This window comes from Callithrix jacchus, chromosome 5 (genome assembly GCF_049354715.1).
Source record: "Callithrix jacchus isolate 240 chromosome 5, calJac240_pri, whole genome shotgun sequence".
In the NCBI taxonomy this organism is placed as follows: domain Eukaryota; kingdom Metazoa; phylum Chordata; class Mammalia; order Primates; family Cebidae; genus Callithrix; species Callithrix jacchus.
Genome location: NC_133506.1, coordinates 8702758 through 8722944, shown reverse-complemented (window position 1 = coordinate 8722944; position 20187 = coordinate 8702758). Strand labels below are relative to the sequence as shown.

Genomic DNA, 20187 nt, shown 5'->3' with positions numbered 1-20187 from the left:
AGGGAAAACATTTGACAAAATTCAACAACCATTCATAATTTTAAAAAATAACTCTCAAAAAAGTACCAATAGAGAGGATCTTCCTCAAGGTGATAAAGAGTATCTACAAAAATCCTACAGTCTAACGTGATGGTGAAAGACTGAATGCTTTCCCACTAAGACTGGGAACAAGGCAAGGATGTCCATGCTCATCACATTTATTTGGCAGGCTGCTGGAAGTTCTAGCAAGTTTGGCAAGGCAGGTAAAGGAAACAAAAGGCACATAGATCAGAAGGAAAGAAATAAAAAAAAATAAAAACTGTGTTGATATGATTGTCAATGTTGAAAAACCCAAGAAATCTACAAAAATACTCCAAGAAGTAATACATGAGTTCAGCAAGGTGCTCGGATACGAGATCAACCCACAAAAGTCAATTGTGTTTCTATCTACTAACAATGAACACATGGACACGAAATATAAAACAGAATATCATTTATAATTTCTAAGAGAGAAAGAAGGAAATAGGTGTAAATCTAATGAAACATGCACAGGAGTTATATGCTGAAAATGACAAAACATTTATTTGAAAACTCAAGATCTAAACAAATGAAGAGACATACTATGTTTATGGATTGGAAGACTCAAAATAGTACAGATATGAATTCTTCCAAAATTCATATACATGTTTAATGTGATTATAATCAAACTCACAGCAAGATTTTTAGTAGATATAAACCAGATTATTCTAAAATATACATGGAAAGGCAGAGGAACTAAAATAGCTAAAATAATTTTGAAAAAGAAGAATAAAGTGGGAAAGATCAATCGACCCAATTTTAAGATTTATTATATAGTTACAATAATCAATAGAGTGTAGTATTGGAAGACAGAAAGACACATAGTCCATGGAATACAGGAGACAACCCCAAAATAAATCCCTGCCAATATGCCCAATTAATTTTTGATAAGGGAGTAAAAGCAATTAAAAGCTTTTACATCAAAGCATACTGGAGCAATTGGACATCCAAAGACTAAAAATAAAAAACGAAACTTGACATAAACAAAAGTGAAAAATGAACATAAACAAAAATGAACAACCATAAGCATAAAAAACATAAAAATACAAAATGAACTTTGACATAAACCTCACACTTTGCAAATCACCTAACCAACAAAGAACGTCTATCTAGAATATACATAGAACTCTTAAAACACAATTTTAAAAATCCAATTTAAAATGTGTGAAAGATGTGCACAGCCATTTCACCAAAGAGGATACATAGAAGCCTACACACAAGTGAACATGGTACCTTTATTCTTAATAATGAAAAACTGGAAAATACCCAAATGTCCTTCAGTGAATGAATGGCTAAGCAAACTATATTACATTCATACCATATAATACTAAGCAGTAAAAAGCAAATAACTAATACATGCAAAACTAAAATGAATCTCCAAGGAAATTGTGCTGAGTGAAGGAAGACAGTCTCAAAAAGATACATACTGCATGACTCCATTATATAATATTTATGTAAAAACAATTATAGAGATGGGAGGCCAAGCATGGTGCCTCATGCCTGTAATCTCAGCACTTTGGGAAGCCAAGGTGGAAGGATCACTTGAGCCCAGGAGTTCCAGACCAGCCTGGGCAGTATGGCGAAACCTTGTCTCTACAAAAAATAAAAAATTAGCCAGGCATGGTGGCATGCACCTGTAGTCTCAGCTACTTGACTGAGGCAGGAGGATAGCTTTAGCCCAGGAGGTCGAGGCTGCAGTGAGCCATAATCGTGCCACTGCACTCCAGCCTGAGTGACAGAGCAAGACCCTGTCTCAAAAAATAAAAAATTATAGAGATGGAGAACCGATTAGTGGTTCCTAGGGGTTAGGACTGGAAGTGGAGAGGGAGGGCAGAGCCATAAATGGGTACCATGGAGTATTGTGATGATGTTACATTTAAGTATGTTGATTGTGGTTGTGTTATACCAGGCTATACACAAGACAATGTTGCATCCCAGGAAACCCCTCAATCCCTGGCAAACCTGACAGCTGGTCACCCTAGCAGATGGCCCTCTAGTAGGTGCCACGATGCAGCCCTTGCATCTCTGAGGAGAAATTTGGGCTTCACCCAGTGAATAATACAGATCCTCTGGTTGCCTAGGAAGGAGAGCTTGTAGGGGCCAGCACAGACACAAGAAGGAGCTACTGCATCACTGGGGCAAGAAATGAGGGCGGCCGGATGTTGGTCAATGGGCCAGATGTTCACCAAACTCTTGCTTTGCCTCCTGTGTGTTGTCTAGCACATGGTTGGACTACATTTCCCAGCCACCCTTACAGGAAGGTGTGGCTATGTGTCTAAGGTTCTGGCCAATGGGACATAGGTAGACTGTCTCTCTACTTTCCATAAGTCCTGCCCTTTCTGGGTGAGCTTTAAACCAGGTACTGAACCAGGCAGAACACAAGATGAAAGGAATCCAAGTTCCTGCTATCCCATGAAGAAGGATGTGCTGATCAGGAACACATGCTATGAGTTTAGTGTGTTTCCGCTCTTACACCTGTGACAATGGTGCCTTAACTGACACTCCTTGGGTGCATACCCCCCTGGGCATGCCATCAGCATCGCTAGCCTCCCTGGGCACCTGTATTGGGGTAGAGGAGCTAGATAACAGATAGAGATGCACAGACAGTCCCCATAGTTAAAGAGAACCAAACACCCTCTGAGCATCTCGGGGCAGGAAAGGGCCCTGAGTTCTGGGCCCTAGAACCTGAGAAACATCTGATTCTGGAAGCACTAAAGGGGCTCTCACAGAACACAAAATCCCATCTATGCCATTGAACAGCTGGGGAAACTGACCCTAAGACAGCAGAAAGGACTTGAGGTCCCGCAATGAATCCATGGATGAATCAGTGCTTATTCATTCATTCATTTTATTAAAAAAATTCATTTCACAAATATGTCTTAATCACTGCAGTGTAAGGCACATGGGGACAAAATAGAAGACTCCTGTCCTCATGGAACGTACAAACAAACAGGAACTGACAGACACGAACAGGTACTATGGAGGGTAAAGCAAGACGAGAGGATAAAGTGAATGGTGGTCCATTTTACTGGAGTGGTCACCGGGGGTCTCTCTGAGGAGGCAACATCAAGGGGACACAAACCCTGGGGATATCTGGGGAAAGATTTTCCAGGCAGAGCAAGCGGCAAAAAGCGCAGGATGAGTGACAGGAGTCTGAGAATCATGAGCCTAGCTAGAGCACGGGCAGTGGGGAATGAATGTGGGGAGAAATCCAAGAAGGGGTGAACAGCTTCATCCTGCAGAACATGTGGCTAACTATCAATTCACAATGCCCATTGGTCCTCTTTGGCTCCACTTACATGGAAGCTGTCCCCTTTTGGACTTTGGAGACTCCAGTACTTGGGGTAGTAGGTTAGGGAATGACTTCTGCTTTCCTAAGGCTTGATCTTCTGAGGTCACCTCATTTCTCCAAGTACCTGCATTCCAGGTACAGGCTGGGAGACTCATGCATCTGGAGAATTCATTCATTCACCATTCATTCATTTATGCATTCATTATGCAAACATTCTGAGCACCGCTCTGTGTCTGGCTCTGGCTTGAAAGAGTTGACAGTTTAGAAGGAAGAACAGACACATTCATTGTTATCACCTGATGTGATCAGAGCTGTGATAAAGGGATTGCGGATGCCCAGAGGAGGCACTGGACCTGGCCTGAGAATCAGGGAAGGCTTTCTGGAGCAGGGGCAGTGAAGAAGGAAATAGGATACAGGATGGCAGTCCATGGAGAGGCCTCACAACATGAAAGCTCAGAGGTGTGAGAGGCCTGTGGTGTTTGTGAAATACTCAAGAGGTGAAATCTCCAGGTGGGGCGGTGGGAAAGACTGAGATCAGAGATGTCAGAACAAGAGAGCCTTGCAGGCCATGGTGGAGACCACATTGGGACACCTGGATGCCCATGTCAGCTCTGTCCTTGACTCACTGGGTGGCCTAACTTAGGCACCTCCAGTCCTGAAGCCTCAGTGGCTTCCGCTGTGAAATGGAGCAGTTTGGATGGATGGCCCTGACATTCCACCAAGATCTCTGTGTTGTCTGCCAGTGTTCTTGGGGTCCCATAGAAAGAATGGGCAGGCCAGGGTTGTATCTTCAGCTGCCACATTCTCTGTGTGTTTCCCCTGCCCCTGCTATGCCTTCAAGTGTCCCTCATTGCACTGGGAGAAGGAGCTAGAGGAGACACCAGCATTTACCTTCCATCAAGATCCATTTGTAGGAAAAAAAGGACAGGCCGGGTGAGGTGGCTCATGCCATAGGCTCAGTACTTTGGGAGACTGAGGCAGGCAGATCACTTGAGGTCAGAAGTTCAAGACAAGCCTGGCCAACATGGTGAAACCCTGTCCCTGCTAAAACTACAAAAATTAGCTAGGCATGGTGGTGGCTGCCTGTAATCCCAGCTACCTGGGAGGCTGAGGCAGGAGAATCACTCAAACCCAGGAGGTGGAGGTTGCAGTGAGCCGAGATTGAGCCATTGCACTCCAGCCTGGGTGACAGAGTGAAAATCTGTTGAAAGAGAGACAGAGAGAGAGAGAGAGAGAGAGAGAGAGAGAGAGAGAGAGAGAGAGAGAGAGAGAGAGATAAGGAGAGGAGAGGAGAGGAGAGGAGAGAAAGAAAAGAAAAATTGTTCAGCAAGAGAGTGTCAAGTATAAGTTCCTCTGGGCCTCCCTCTAAGGCTCCTTCCCCTCTGATGAGTCTGTGTCTGATTAGTGGGTAAGAGGGGCAGGCACTGGACCAGAATCATCACTGACCTGCTGTGTGGCCTTGGGCAAGTCATTTGGCCTCTCTGAGCTTCCCTTTGCTCCCTGGGAAAAGTGGGGTTACTCAGAATAGAAACCCAACTCATTGGGTTGTTTTGAAGACTCTTATATGTAAAGTTCTTAGCAATGCCCACCACATATGCCTGCCAAATAAGAGGCATGCTTGATGTTGTTTTTGGTGGGTATGTTGACAGGAGAGGTGAGCTTGCTGTCGGGTTGACGGAGGAATTTTGCTTTGAAAGGGTTAAACTCGAACCAGCTGCTCTCAGTCCTGGTGATAAGGTTGGAGGAAACACAGTCCAGGTCCCGAGCCCTGTCACAGGTGGATTTATGAGGTGCTGGTCACTTTGAGTCAGAGTAGGTGATCCCTGCAGACTGCGCAGGAAACATTCAGGGTTAGTGGCCAGAGGGGCTCAGGACTCGGTTGAAAGAATGAGACACAACGGAGAGAAAAAGAGAAAGCCAGGCTTCAGGAGTCCCGCAAACACCCAACCCTGCCGAAGGAGAGAAGGGGAGAGATGAAAGGAAGGAAGAGACAGAGAACAGAGAGAGCCAGAGGCCCAGTCAGGTGGAAACAGACAGTGAGCCTGAGGCAGAGACCGCTGGCAAGAGTAAAGGATGCAGGGACAGCCAGGCGGGGTCGGGGGCAGAGCAGGAGAACCTGGGCCGAAGAAAGAACCAGAAAGCAGGAGCCAAGGAGTGGTCCTTAAGGGCCAGAAGGAGGAAGCAACAGAGAAAGGGGGCGGGAGGCAGGGAGGGAAAGAAAACCGCAGACGCGGAGCGGGCGCGGGAGACGGTAAGGGTCTCCGGTGTCCGCGGGTCTGTACCTGCGCGCCGGTGCGTACCTGTGGCTGGCCGTGGGCATGAGCACGTGCTCAGGGCAGTGCCGGGGGCGGGAAAGACGCCACACCGCGGGCTGCGGAACACAGCGACCTCGGGGACCCTGGTCTGGGCGACCCCCGCCCCTTCCCCCCGCGTTCCCGGGCCCCGAGCTGTTTGACGCTCCGCCCCCGCCGCTCTGGCTCCTCCCCGCCAGGGCAGTGCCCCGGCTCCGCCAACGCCCTCACTCGACCTGGCGGCTGGCCTCGGGGCGGACCGCGGGTCCCTGGTGGCCGGACCGATTCGCGCCTGGCGGATGAGCCCGGCGCGCCCAGAGCAGCCCCCGCGCCGCCGCTGGGCCGTGGGGCCGTCGGGCCGCCAGGGAAGCGCCAGCCGGGACCAGGCTGCCCAGATGCGGGCGCCACTCTGCCTGCTTCTGCTCGTCGCCCATGCCGTGGACATGCTGGCCCTGAACCGAAGGAAGAAGCAAGGTATGAGGGGTGGCTGAGTAGGGCGGCCGAGCAGGAGCCCCGGGGCAGACTGGGTACAGGGTGTAGGGGCGGCGCTGGGGGCATCTGCCTGGTGCCTGGCGCCCTGGATCATTCGCTCCTCCAGATGGCTGTCAGCCTCACTTTAGATGGGGAGACTGAGGCTCCAGGGCACCCAGTGAGTGAGCCATTGAGCAGGGTGGGCCAAGGAGACTCTCCCAAAAGGGAGGGAGTAGCAAGGCTCTCTGTAGTAGCCGATGGTCAGCATAAAGGAGGAAAGCTCCGTGCAGAGATGGAAGCCTCGAGAGCCAGCCTGGGGGGCACAGGGACTAGGAGACAGACTCAGTGGCTTAGAAGCCATCCCAAGCATCTCTGCTGTGTCGGGAAGTGACTTAGCCCTGGGCTGGGAGTCCAGATGCCCCAGTCCCAGCCCCATCACTCACCCTGACTCCTGGTGTCACCTCCCAGAGGACAGTGATTCTCCATGGCCCACCTCTGTTGAGTTCAGCCAGACCTGAGACCTGAGTTCAGGTTCACTTATTCTAATAGAGGATGACCTAGAAGTCCAGCCCTTCTGAGAGCCTTAGTTTTTCCATCTTGTCCTCTCAGGCCACTGGGAAGATGAACCAAGGTTCAGATTATAAATGTACCAGGGGCCCCATGCACTCTCACCTGGGAGTCCAATGCCACAGCCTTGCTGTGAGAGTCAGAACATCCTCAGAATTGGGTTGGAGGCTGTCCCTGCAGACCAGGAGTTGGTAGAGCCTGTGCCCCAGAGAAGGATAAGTGGGTGAGCAAGTGAACAAATCGTCTGCCTGAACTGGGCAGCCCTTTGGCCTCCAGGTGCCACTCTTAAGATCTGTAGCTGAATGCCAGCCACTGTGCCATGGGTTTTTCATGTCCCAGCTCATCAAATCCCAATTATATCCTCATGACATAGGGGTCATCCAGTTTTAATAAAGACTGGGGTTCCAAGGCTCAGACTGGTTTAAATAACTTTGCTGAATTATCCAGCTGGTGTCTTCTCTCTTTCCAGCCCTTGTGTTGGGTCTGAGCAAGGATACATAGGAGGGAGAGGGAAGGAGAGTGAGAGAGAATGGCTTGCCCTCTGAGGCCTGCCATTTGTGTGAAAGCCCTACAGGGACCCAGTCACTCCTGGAACAGAGCAGGAAGCAGAGAGGGGCTGTGGGAGAATTGGGAGGTAGGACTGGATGGGGTGGGGAGACTGGGGCCCGAGAGGCTCCAGTTCTTGCTGGGACAGTTGGACAAGGGAGTGAAGAGGCATGTGATTTTCAGCTGAGCTGGGACTCCATGGGGACACTCTTTTGTGAATGGCCTTTGTTTAGTGGTTAGGGGCATAGGCTCTGGAGCCAAGTGAACTGAGTTCAAATCTCAGCTTCCTTAGTTACCAACTGAATGTCCTTGGATAAGTCACTTTGCCTCTCCAATCCTCACTTTACCCATCTGAGGGTCCTTCAGAAGATGTCTGAGATCCTTCTCCATTCTAAGCAATACCAAAATGTCAGACAAAACCCCTTTCCCGCATCAACACATGTTTTACTTAAGTGTCCTGCTCATAAGGAAGATTGTGGGCAAGACTGAGTTACTGTGTATGGGAAATGAGTAGCTGAGGACACAGGCTCCTAATGGGTGCTCCTAAGTATTAATCATTCTCATTTCCTGTCCACTGTGTCCTTGGCTACTCACAATGGCCTAGTGGAGGGAGGGGAGAGATGCTTATTTTCTGGATGAGGGAACTGAGGTTCTGGGTTTGGTGGTCCATGCCTGTAATACCAGCACTTTGGGAGGCTGAGGCAGACAGATCACTTGAGGTAAGAAGTTTAAGACCAGCCTGGCTAACATGGTGAAACCCCTGTCTCTACTAAAAATACAAAAATTAGTTGAGTGTGGTGGCAGGTGCCTATAATCTGAACTACTCTGGAGGCTGAGGTAGGAGAATCACTTGAATCCAGGAGACGGAGGCTGCAGTGAGCTGAGATCGCAGCACTGCACTCCAGCCTAGGTGACAGAGTGAGACTGTTCAAAAAAAGAAGAAGAAGAGCTAGTTTATAAGATTTTAAGATGCTACTCAGCTCAAAAAAGACAAAAAAAAAGAAAAGAAAAATGAAAAATTCCTATCCTACCCCTTTTGCCCCCCTCGCCCCATCTACAGCTCACCACCACCTCCCCAGGAGCTCAGTGAGAAGGTGAGGATATGGCGGCTTCTTACACAGCTGCAATTTGGTGAGGGACTGTTGGCAGCCCTCCCCCAGTACTTGATCTGTTGCCTCTGGGACACACACCTGCCTAACATCTGCAGAAGAGGTAGGGCTTCATTTATTAGTTGGATGCAATGGAGATAGCCTTGGATTTCAGTCCCACCCCTGACCCAGTTGTGCCATGTGATCTTGAGTGAGTGGATCTTTTCTGTCCCCATTTGGCCTCAGTTTCCCATTGGCACTGGAGTGGGGACCAGAGCTGGACAAACCCTTCATGTAGCATATTTTTCAAGGCAGCCACAGGAGTTCTGGTCAAATAGGTTTGGGAAATGCTGGGTTTAGCAGATTTTTTGGCTGTGAGACTTATCAGAGCATGATGAAGAGGTAGAGATAGAGAGTGTGACCCAGGTGTGGTGGCTCAAGCCTATAATCCTGGCACTTTGGGAGATCAAGATGAGAGGATAGATAGCTTGAGCCCAGGAGTTCAAGACCAGCCTGGGCAACATGGCAAAACTCTATAAAAAAATACATCATTTATCATATCTATACAAATAAAAAATAGCCAGGCATGGTGGTAGTCCCAGCTACTTAGGAAGCTGAGGTGGCAGGATTACTTCAGCCCAGGACATCAAGGCTGCACAGTGAGCTGTGATTGTGCCACTGCACCCCAGCCTGGGGGACAGAACGGAGCCTGTCTAAAAAAAGAGAGAGAGAGAGAAACAGAGAGAGAGAGAGAGAGAGAGAGGAGAGAGAGAGAGAGAGAGAGAGAGTGACCTTTCCCAAACATATTACACATCAGAGACCATTTCTCATAAAACATCTGCTTGGAAAATTCTGTACAAAATCCCTCAGGGTCCTACCAGCTTTGATCTTATCTAACTTTGGCAGGAGAATGTGTCCAGAAAACACCTGGGTATTGGCAGCGTTTCATTCATTCATTTATTCATTCACTTGTTCACTTAACAAGTGTCACAGGGCAGCCTCTGTGCCATGCTCTGTGTTGGGGACCTTCGAGATACCAAGGTGAGCACCCTGGGCCGGTCCTTAGGGAGCTACCAGTATAGAGGGATGACCCTTTCCCACCCTTCTCCAGCCTCCCCTATGCCCAAGTCTTTGGCCTTAGCCTTTGGCCAGGTCTGCAAGATCTCGAGGAATGACCTGCTGGGCCAGCATCTGCCCCATCTGAGCCCCTTTGGGGCCTAGTTCCTGCAGACCCTCGCTTCCTCAGCCTCCAGCGTCACCACTTCTTAATGAAACCCAATTTTTCTGTTTCTAAGAAAGAATGAAGTAAAAGACTTGAGAAGGATTCTTGGATCTCAAGTGTCTCTTACAAAACAACATTTTGATTAATTAAGTGTAAGTGAATCAGAACCAGATGGGGACATTTTTTTGAAACTTGCTAGGGCATCCTGGCAATGGGATAGTCAGGCAGAGTGAGGGGGCTCTGATTCGCATTCCTAGATCTGGAGGTCCATTTAGGCAAGGAGGAGATGCCAGCCTGTGACTGACTTTCCCTGACATCCAAGGCCTGCTGGGGAGGGACCCTCACATTCACATGGAGCTTCTGGATCTTTCTAGGCCTGAGCAAGCAAGGGGCAGAGTGAAGAGCCTTGATCCCTCTCCTGGTTTCAAACCTTGATCCCTCTCCTGCCCTAACTATGTAACATGTAGCAGACCACATGCCTTCTCTGACCTATGCTTCCCAATCTGTGAAATGGGAACAATTATACCTACCTCTTTTAGCAATTGGGAAGATTTATTGCAGTCCAAGAGGAAAGGGGACCAAAGGCACACAGTAGGGGCTTCATAAAGATTTGACCAGTTTCCCTTTCCATTTTATAGCAGAGCAGACATGCCCTGGACCAGGTGGGGAGTGAGATCTCACGTGGGTCTTATGCCTCTTGCTTATGGTGCATCTGGAGCAAACCTTTTCCCCTCTCTGAGCTTCTTTTTGTTTATCATAAACTGACAGTGGCAGTGCTCACTTCAGAAGCCTGTTATGTGGAGTATGACACTTCCTTTTAAATTGCAAAGCCCCTGGCTGGGCACAGTGGCTCATGCCTGTAATCCCAGCACTTTGGGAGGCCGAGGCAGGTGGATCACGAGGTCAAGAGATGGAGACTGGCCAGGCGCAGGGGCTCATATCTGTAATCACAGCACTGTGGGAGGCTGAGGTGGGTGAATCACCTGAGGTCAGGAGTTCAAGAACAGCCTGACCAACATGGTGAAACCCCATCTCTACTAAAAATACAAAATTAGGTGGGTGTGATGGTGCATGCCTGTAATCCCAGCTACTTGGGAGGCTGAGGCAGGAGAATCGCTTGAACCCAGGAGGCGGAGGTTGCAGTGAGCTGAGATCATGCCATTGCACTCCAGCCTGGGCAACAGAGCAAGACTCTGTCTCAAAAACAAAAAAAGAGATTGAGACCATCCTGGCCAGTGTGGTGAAACCCTGTCTCTACTAAAAATATAAAAATTAGCTGGGCATGGTGGCTCATGCCTGTAGTCCCAATTGCTTGAACCTGGGAGATAGAGATTGCAGTGAGCCAAGATAGCGCCACTGCACTCCAGCCTCTGAAGAGAGCAAGACCCCATCTCAAAAAAATAAAATAAAATAAAATAAATTACAAAGCCCCATGTGGAGGGCCAGGGAGGCAGCACTGTCTCCTGTACATGGACAGATGCACCAAGCCCTGGGCAAGCAGGAGCCATAGCTGGGCACAGACAATGTATGCTCCCTGAGTGCTGGCATCCAGGTGAAGCCAGGTTTAGATGAAGGGGTAGTTCTAAAAGGGATTCCTACAGGGCGAGTGGGGGTAATGACTGGACATTGAGAGCTGAGGGAAGGGCGCTGTGTCTTAATAGAATGTAACCTTCGGCCTCTTGCCCTGGGTTTCACATGTATGTGAATGTGTGTATGAGTGGGTGAGTGTGCATGCACACATATGTGGATGCATGGGTTTCTTCATAACACAGTGGCTGGTTGAGAACTGGGAAGCTGAATGCTTGGTGCATAGTAGGTGGTAAATCAACTGAGCTCCATTTGCCATCCTTCTCCCTCTCAGCATTCTGAAGCCAAGCCTGGGTGCAAAAGAGATGCTGCTTTTCTATCCCACCTCCCTCTCCTGTGGATGGAAACAATCCAACCCCCCCCCGCCCAGCCACTGAAGGAGATTCAGGCCACTGAGATTCAGAAGGAGGAGACAGGCCACACGCTGGGAGCTGTGCAGGTGGGGCTGCACATCCTCACTCTGCCACTGCCTTGTGTTATGCCTGTTTCCAGGCATGGGAACTGAGGCTCAGAAAGCAGAACTCACAGCTGCCAAGCCAGGACATGGACCCAGAGTTTTGGAGGCTCCGAAGCCTGTGCATAGATATAGAAATGAATCATGTCAGTGATTTGCCAGGGCTGCCAGGTGGAAGCGTCTGAGAGGAACCTCATCAGAGCGGTAGGATTTAGGATTTTGCCAGGCAAAGGTGGCAGTAGGGTGGACCTCTGCAGGATGAGTAGTAGGCAGAGGACCTCTGCAGAATGAGGGGAGAGTGTGGCCAGGTGGGAAGGGGACCAAGGACTGAGTGGCCAAAGGAAATGGAATTCTGATTGCAGATTGGGCCAGAGTCCAGTCGTGGAGGGCTTTGGGTGCCATTCTCCAGTCACCATCGTCATAAAAAATATTTATTGGGTCCTTCCTCTGGGCCAGGCCCTGGGCTGGGTGTTGCAAAGGACAGCAGAGATGGGTGCTCCTCCATTTCTGCTGCCAGAGGACTGTTTTTGTATGGCCTTCAAACTAAGAATACTGGCATATGCAACAGATTGTATGTGGTGCAAAAAGCCTAAAATATTTACTATTGTACTCTTAAGACCCATCAGTGAGAACATTATGGACAAGACCTCTGAGGCTGCACCCCAGCACACCCTTGAGAGCAGGCTGGCGGTGGTCCCAGCCTCAGCTGAGGAATCCAAGACAAAGAGGGGACGTTGCTTGGCTAAGGTGTCACATGGATAAAGTTTATTCATCCATCCTCCTGTCTGGTGAAAAAACTGAAGGTCCCGTTAATTTAAAGTTTTCCAAGCTGAGGTTTACAATACATCAGCAGGTGAGGGCAATAAATTTAGCTATAACCAGCATTTTTGAATGGAATGGAATGGAACGGAATGGAATGGAAGGGAGCAGAATGGAATATAACTGAAGAAGATAAAGTAGGGTCAGCAAACATTTTTTGCGAAGGGTCAGATAGTTAACACTTTAGGCTTTGAAGCCACGTACGATCTGTCGCATATTCCACTATGCTCAGCTCACAGGCCATGCCAAAACATCCACATTTGGTCCAGAGGCTACGGTTTTGCCAACCTCTTTTTTAGAAAATATCAGAGTGCATTGCAAGTGTGAAAACTGTTATTTTGAGAAATGTTTCAGTTCACACATGTATGTGAATGTGTGTATGAGTGGGTGAGTGTGCATGCACACATATGTGGATGTATAAGTGTGTGCACTCAGTGGGTGTGGGCATGCTTGTGTGTACTGGTGTATGTACTGATGTAAAAATATATTTCTTACCATTGTCAAAATAATATGGAGGCGGTGGGACCAGCTGAGCCCATCATCTGTGCTCAGCCCTTTTCAGTCATGGCCTAATTCAGGCCCTCCTAGCAACCGTAGAGGTAGATTCCAGGAGGATCTTTATATTACAGATGAGGAGACTGAGGCCCAGTGGATGCCACAGCAACAGCAGGGAAGCTGGAATGGAACCCCAGGGAGTCTGTCTCTGGAGCTCCAATTGCCTTAGTTCAGATGCTTGTTTCTAATCACCCCAAATCTGACAGCTACTTCATTCTCCAGGGGTGTGGATTTTAGCTCCTGGAAGGTGGAGTGATGTGTCAAGGCCCTAAACCTCCTCCTGCATCAAACACCTCAGTGCAGCCAGGGTGTGGCAGATATTGCCATCTCCTTTTAATTTGGTTGTCACCCCAGCCCTGTCTAGTGGGTATGCCCCCACTGCCAGCTTACAGAAGAGGGAAGTTGGTTCAGACAGGGGGACTGGCTTACCCAAAATCACATTGCAAATACATGTGAGACCTGGGTCTTCTTAATTCCAAAACCCACAGTAAATCCTGTCTACGGTAGACTTCTCCTGAAAACCCATCTAATGCTGCTATGAACCACCTTCTTGTTCGTATAGCACTTTATAGTTTGCAGAGCAGTTCAGCTTTCATTTTTCTCTCTGGAACTCTGGAGAAGGTTCTAGAATAAGGAAGTGTTAGGGCCAAAAAGGCCAAGTGAGACCTTGGAGACCATTCCTTGTAAAATTGAAGACACAAGTGGGGAAGCACCTTCCCCAAGGTCACCTGGCTGTGAGTAGAAGTGAGGGTGCCGGAGACCAGGGGTGAAGGCCAACCTTGGATTGGTAGAGGAAGGCAGGCTGCTCCAGAGCCTGACAGGTTGAGAACCTCTCAAAGCCTCAGTTTCCCCCATGTGACTTGGAAATACTCCATGTGCTTTGCCTTTTTTCCCAGGGCTGGGATAAATGTCAGAAGACAGGATGGAGTCAGGTGTGGTGGCTAACGCCTGTAATCCCAGCACTTTGGGAGACTGAGGCAGGTGGATCACCTGAGACCAAGAGTTCCCAACCAGCCTGGCCAACATGGCGAAAACCCATCTCTACTAAAAATACAAAAATTAGCTGGTGTGGTGGTGCGTGCCTGTAATCCCAACTACTCAGGTGGCTGAGGCATGAGAATCACTTGAACCTGGGAAGCAAAGGTTGCAGTGAACAGAGATTGTGCCATCGCACTTCAGCCTGGTTGACAGAACAGGACTACCTCTCAAAAAAAAAAAATTAAGACAGGCTGGAAGCTAGAGGGCGTTTACAGATCCAAGGCTGTCTGCAGGGATTTCTTAATAACCGTAGGCCAGCCCAGGGCTGGGTGCCTCTTAAGGGCCTCTAGAGTTACCTGGATAACGTGGAGCCTCTCCATAGGTCTGAAGCTTGGCTGTGTGATTTCATGAAAGGGACCAAGCCACGGAGCCATCATGGCCTCAAGGCAAGTCCTGTCCTCAGAGTCTTGGGCTGGAGGCAGCATCAGGACATAGAACAGCCCTGGAAGTGGACACGGGGGGCCCCCCTCACTTGTATCTGTACACACATGCATGACGTTCCCCAAAACATTTTTTCTTTAAAAATACTTAATTTTCATTGGCATCAAAGGTTTACAAAAGTCACTTTGGATTTGGTTTTGTGGTTGAGCATTTATTCTATGCCAGATGTCACCTGCATTCTTTTATTTTATTTAACAATTTCAGACACCGTTCTAAGTATTTTGTATACCTTAATTGATTAAATTTTCTTAATAAACCTGTGCAGTGGGTAGTAGTGTTCCTATTTTACAGATAAGAAAACTGAAGCACAGAGAGGTTAAGTAACTTTGCCCAAGGCCACTCAGCCAAGGTTCAAATCCCTCCTTGCCCAGAGCCCAGCTCTATCTACTTAATTGCCTCTCAGCCTTATTTCATCCTCACAGCACCCCTCTCAGGGGCCTGTTATTACCCACATTTTACAGAACAGGAAACAGTTAAAAGAGAAATGCATTCACTGAAGTATATACAGTTGCCATTTTTGTAGGTTATAAACAGCCAAATATTAGCAATTTCATGTTTCTATCCCATGGCTTAGCAGAGTAAGTTTGGCAAAAATCGGGATTCCAATCCAGACAATTGATTCCAAAGCCTGAGTCCATAACCACCACGGCAGCCCTCCTCCTGGGTTACCTGCGTTATAGCCCCAGGAAGTGGCTACTGCCATTATTCTCCCTCTTCTACAGATCAGGCCTTCCACATTCAGGGAGGGGAATCAACTTGCCAGGGACACACAGCCAGGCCGGGGAAAGGTCGGAATGTGCTCCCAGGCCTCTGTGGGCTGGAGTCTTTTTTCCTAGCCCTGTGTAACAGCAGTGTCCAGGACACAGGCGCCCTCGGCCCTGCCCTCGGAGATGTTCCAGATTCCATCAGGAATGGTCTGCTTCCCATCTCCTGATGGATGACGCCAACTCCTCCCAGACGCTGCTGTCCCATGCTGGGCCACCACTGCCCACTCTGAAATGATTTCTTGCAGTAATGCAGCATGATTCATAGGTCCCTGGCTCTGTGGCCCATAGTGGGGGCTCCAATGTGCCATTGTGGATGGGGTGGGAGGTTCTGTTTTAGCCTTCTCAAAACAGAAGCATTCCAAGCCCAGAAGACCCAGGCCACATGGGGAAACCACTCCCTTTCGTTGGAAGCCTCCACTTTCCCTGGAGCCCGATGGCAGAGCCCACATCCGCTGGGGTGGAGACATAAAGAGAAGGAATGTCACAACTGCCCTTCTGAGCCCACTCTCGGGTTGGCCAGTGGGCACAGCTGTCTCTAGCAAGTCCCAGATGAGCACTGGGGGCATAGCAGCCTGTCACGAAGGCTGTGTTGCTCTGCCACTCACTAGCTGAATGACCTTGGGCAGGTCATCTCTCCTTTCTGTGCTCCTGTTGGCTAATTGGCAAAAATGAGGCATGAAACATAGACAAACACATTGCTAGCGCATAGGGAGTGCTCGTCAATGACCATTAAAAGGGCCTGGTGCCACGCAGGGAGTGCGAGATTTGGGCTGTCACAGCCCTGGGTTCAGCTCCTAGTTCTGTTATTGCCATGCTTGGGTGACGGTATTTGACTCCTGAATCTTGATGTCATCTGTCAGTACAATGGGGACAATAATAGCATCTATCTCATGTGGTTGTCAAGATGACTATGCGTGTGACCCCCCCTGGAAGGCAGCTGGTGCTTCTTCAGTGGTGATAACCATCACGCATCATGGGGCGTGGGCTCTTCCTAGTGTACAGAACGTTCAAACCTGATGTCAGAGATGGCCCTGCCTCTGTTTGAAAGTCCGCAGCAGACCTAACTCGTCCAAAGAAGGTCATCTTGATGATGTCAGATTCAGAGGATAGGGTGGCCCAAAGTGCTGTATGACTGTGACACAGTGGCCCACCCTTTCTGAGCCTCTGTTCACTCCTCTAATGAAAGTGGACCTCAGAAGGGAGCAGTGAGGATGGGATGATGTAACATGCGTGCGTGAGTGTGTGCATGCGTGCGTGTGTGTGTGTGTGTGTGTGTGTTGCCAGCACATTACAAATGCATAAATAATGTGATGGCTATTTTGGGGTGAGGCCATGGTGGGGCCTGATATCCTGCCCTCTGCCCACAGCAGGCTGGAAAAACCAAGTCAGATGCTGCCTGTGGGTATGCTTCTCCTTCCTCCTCCCCTCTTGCCCCTACACCACCCACCTCCATCACTTCCCCCACCTCCCTGCAGGCATTTGAGCCAGTCAGACTCCTTAGTTCATGGCATGTCATCAGTGTCAGACCTTGCTCTCCTTTGAGGTTTCTATAATTTTTTCTTTATTCTTTGGATTGTTAAGGATAGCTGATTTCTTATTTTACTCCTAAATATTCTTTCCTGGATTTTTAAATTTTATTTTACTTAAACATTTTTAAATATTTTTGTTTTTATTAATTTTAATGCATTTAAATTATTTTACAAATGTATTTTTATACAAATAGATTTTTACACTTTATTTTATACCTTCTTATTTTTAAACTTTTATTTTGTTATTTAATTTTGCTTTTGAATGTTATTTTAACATATTTATTTGAATTATGTAGTTCTTATTCACCTGATTTTTAATTTTTAATTTTGTTTTCACCTTTAAAAATTTTTATTTTTATTTTTCCCACTTTTAAAATTGTATTTCCTGAATTTTTCTTGTCAACTTATAGGGCTTCCTTGTAATACCTAGATATCAATTCCCTGTTGATTTTGACATTAAAAAAATACCTTTTTAAATCTGACTTTGCGGTGTACTCACCTTTGGAGTATAGAAATCATTCATCGTGTGGTCAGTGTGGTCAAATCCACTGGTTTTTGAGTGGAGAGAGAGGGATTGTTCTGCCTTATGGTCTGGGTTTTTCTGATCTTATTAAAAAGTCTGTGTAAGAAGGTCTTACAAGAAGTCACACCCCAGAGCCAGGTGCATTCACTCCCACCTGAAATCCCAGCTACTCACGGGGCTGAGGCAGGAGGCTGGCTTGAGCCCAGGAGTTCGAGGCCAGCCTGGGCAATGTGGTGAGACCCCTTTTCTGAAAATAAGCAAAGTTACACTCCAGAGTGTGAGCTTGAATCTTCTACTCCTCGCTATTGGACCACGCTTCCTGCCAGGAATTCTGCCAACAAGTGTCAGTGCTGCTGCTGCAGCCCTCGGGCCTTCCTGAAGATGCTCCTGGGATGCTCAATTGCAGAGATGCTCCTCTGTCCAGCCTCCTTTCTGACCGTGGCCTGGATCACTGCATGCAGTCGGCAGGCATTTGTGGAGCACGTGCTACAAGCCGGACCCTGTCCTTGGGGACCCCTCCCTGCTTCTCTGATGGAGGTAGCAGGCTCAACAGCAGTGAGTTTTCCTATAAAAGAGACATCAGCTGGAGACTCCCTGCCCCTGGAGGCGAGTGACATTGGCTTGAACAACACCCATCAGGGGCTCAAAGTCACCCACAAGGAGTATCCCCAGCCAACAGCTTACACTTCCCGCTGGCTGAGAAGTTCAGCTTTGGCTGAACCAGTTCAGTTTGTGGATCATCTTATTCTCTTACATATACAACTCCCACCCCTGGAAAAGACAGAGAGAGAGAAAGAAAGAGAGAGAGAGATTGAGAAAGAAAGAAGAGAGAGAGAGAGAGAGAGGAAAGAAAAAGAAAGAAAGAGAAAGAAAGAAAGAAAGAAGAGAAAGAAAAGAGGAAGAGAGAATAAAGGAAAACATACACTCAGGACATTTGTGTGCAAAGCCAACTTTTTTGATGGTCTGGGGAGTGCTGCTAAGGGCTTCATCCCTGCGATGCAAACAGTTCCAGGCTAAAGGCACTTGGAGTAGCCTTCCCCTTCCTGCCTTCACTTGGCTGATCTGACTCCTCCTGTCTGCCCCTCACAGTTTGGGGTCCATCTCTTGTGTGCCTCAGGCTCTGAGAGAGATATGGCTTTAAATGGCATTTGTCAGCTTTTGGAGGGCCAGCTGGCAGGAGTTGGCAGGGTGGAGTGACAGGCCACAAGGCAGGCTCCTCCCCAGTGGTTAGGAGCTGGGCTCAGGTTGGCATTCCACCTGGCTCCTCCTGTGAATGCCTGGGCCAACCCCCTCACCTCTCTGAGCCTCAGTTTTCTCATCCCTGCAAATGGAGTAAGCATAGCCCCCACCTTGTGGGGTTATGGCAGGTTTTAAATGATTTAGTACAAGGACCTGGGTAGCAAAGGGCCTGGCACGCTGTGAACACTCAGCCAACATTAGCCTAGTTCTGCTCTTTGCAGTTCTGGTCCCTTTGAAAATCGGCCAGAGCTCACAGACACCTGAATCTCCAGCTAGGCGAGGGGCAGGACAGGCTGTAGCTGCCCATCTTGGTTCCAGCTCAGAATCCAGATTCTAACTAGGTAAGAAGGGCTATGGTTCCCATGTCACAGGTGGGGATACAGAGGCTCACTAATGGTGAGTGCAGAATCTCCATGCCTGTGCAAGCCCAGGTCCCTCCAGGTGCCTGGACTTGGATTTGGTGGAGATAGTGCCCCAGGGCCAGGAGAGGTTTCCAAGGTGGACCCCCAGCTTCCTGTGCTCCTGCCACCCCCATCATGCACTGGGTTTCTTTTCCCTTCTTTCATTAAACTCCTGCCCACTGGCATCCTACCATTTATTGAGCACCTACAATGCACCTGAGGCTCTGTGCACATTGCCCACAACCTTAGGATCCTCCTGCCTGGTGAGTATTTGCCATGTGAGCTGGGCACACAGCCAGGGGGTCTGCAGGTTATTACTTCACTTTACCCAAAAAGCAATCCTTTCAAAGCATCATTCCTATTTTGCAGATGAGGTGCAGAGACTCAGAGGATCAAAGAACCTTCCTAGGGTCAAGGTAGCAGAGCTGGGACCCAAACCTGTGTGTATGACCTGGGTTCTCTCCTGCTTGGTGCTGCCTCCCGTCTCTCTACTTCTGGGGGCTGGGCAGTTAGTCTGGGAGCCTGGACTGGGTGGATGTCATGGTAAGAATATAGGTGGCTTTATTACCTATTCTCAACTTGTTAAATTACTTAGGGAGCCACCCAGATAGGGCCTCAGGTTTCACACCAGCTTTGGAGATGTTAGTAGAGGGTATGCAGTCTGCTTAAAATAACAACTGGAGGAACTCAGAACAAGTACCTCATCCCAGTGGCCTGCAAAACTCAAGAGGCAACGGAGGACAAGGAATTATAACTCAAATCAATGACCGGGAGAGGCGGAAGTGATTTGGGGCATTTATGGAGGAGGCTGTGGGGTAGAATGGGATTCTAGTTCCAGGTCTCTTTAAAGCTGAGCTCTGGCTGGGCACAATGGCTCTTGCCTGTAATCCCAGCTCTTTGAGAGGCTGAGTCAGGTGGATCACTTGAGGTCAGGAGTTCAAGACCAGCCTGGCCAACATGGTGAAATCTCATCTCTACTAAAATCACAAAAACTAGCCAGGTGTGGTGGCGCATGCCTGTAATCCCAGCTACTCAGGAGGCTGAGGCAGGAGAATTGCTTGAACTTAGGAAGCAGAAGTTGCCATGAGCTGAGATCATGCTACTGCACTCCAGCCTGAATGACAGAACAAGACTGTCTCAAAAGTAAATAAATTCATAAATAAAAAGCTGAGATCTGTCTAGCACGTGCTACGTGCTGCACTGTGGACTAAGCCACTTACCCTTTAATTCTCATAATAGCCCATGAGCAGAACTTGTCTGTCCACCCTCCCTGGATCCACCCACTTCTCACAACCGCCAG

General features: G+C 48.5%; 1 protein-coding gene across 1 annotated transcript in view; it reads left to right on the top strand.

Moving 5' to 3' along the window:
• The first annotated feature begins 5869 nt into the window (after positions 1-5869).
• RSPO4 (R-spondin 4) overlaps positions 5870-20187 on the top strand; it is a 35990-nt gene continuing 21672 nt past the window's right edge. The window contains exon 1 of the mRNA XM_035303452.3: positions 5870-6114. Within this exon, the coding sequence (XP_035159343.1) occupies positions 5940-6114 (175 nt within the window). The 5' untranslated portion in view covers positions 5870-5939. The remainder of the gene's footprint in view (positions 6115-20187) is intronic.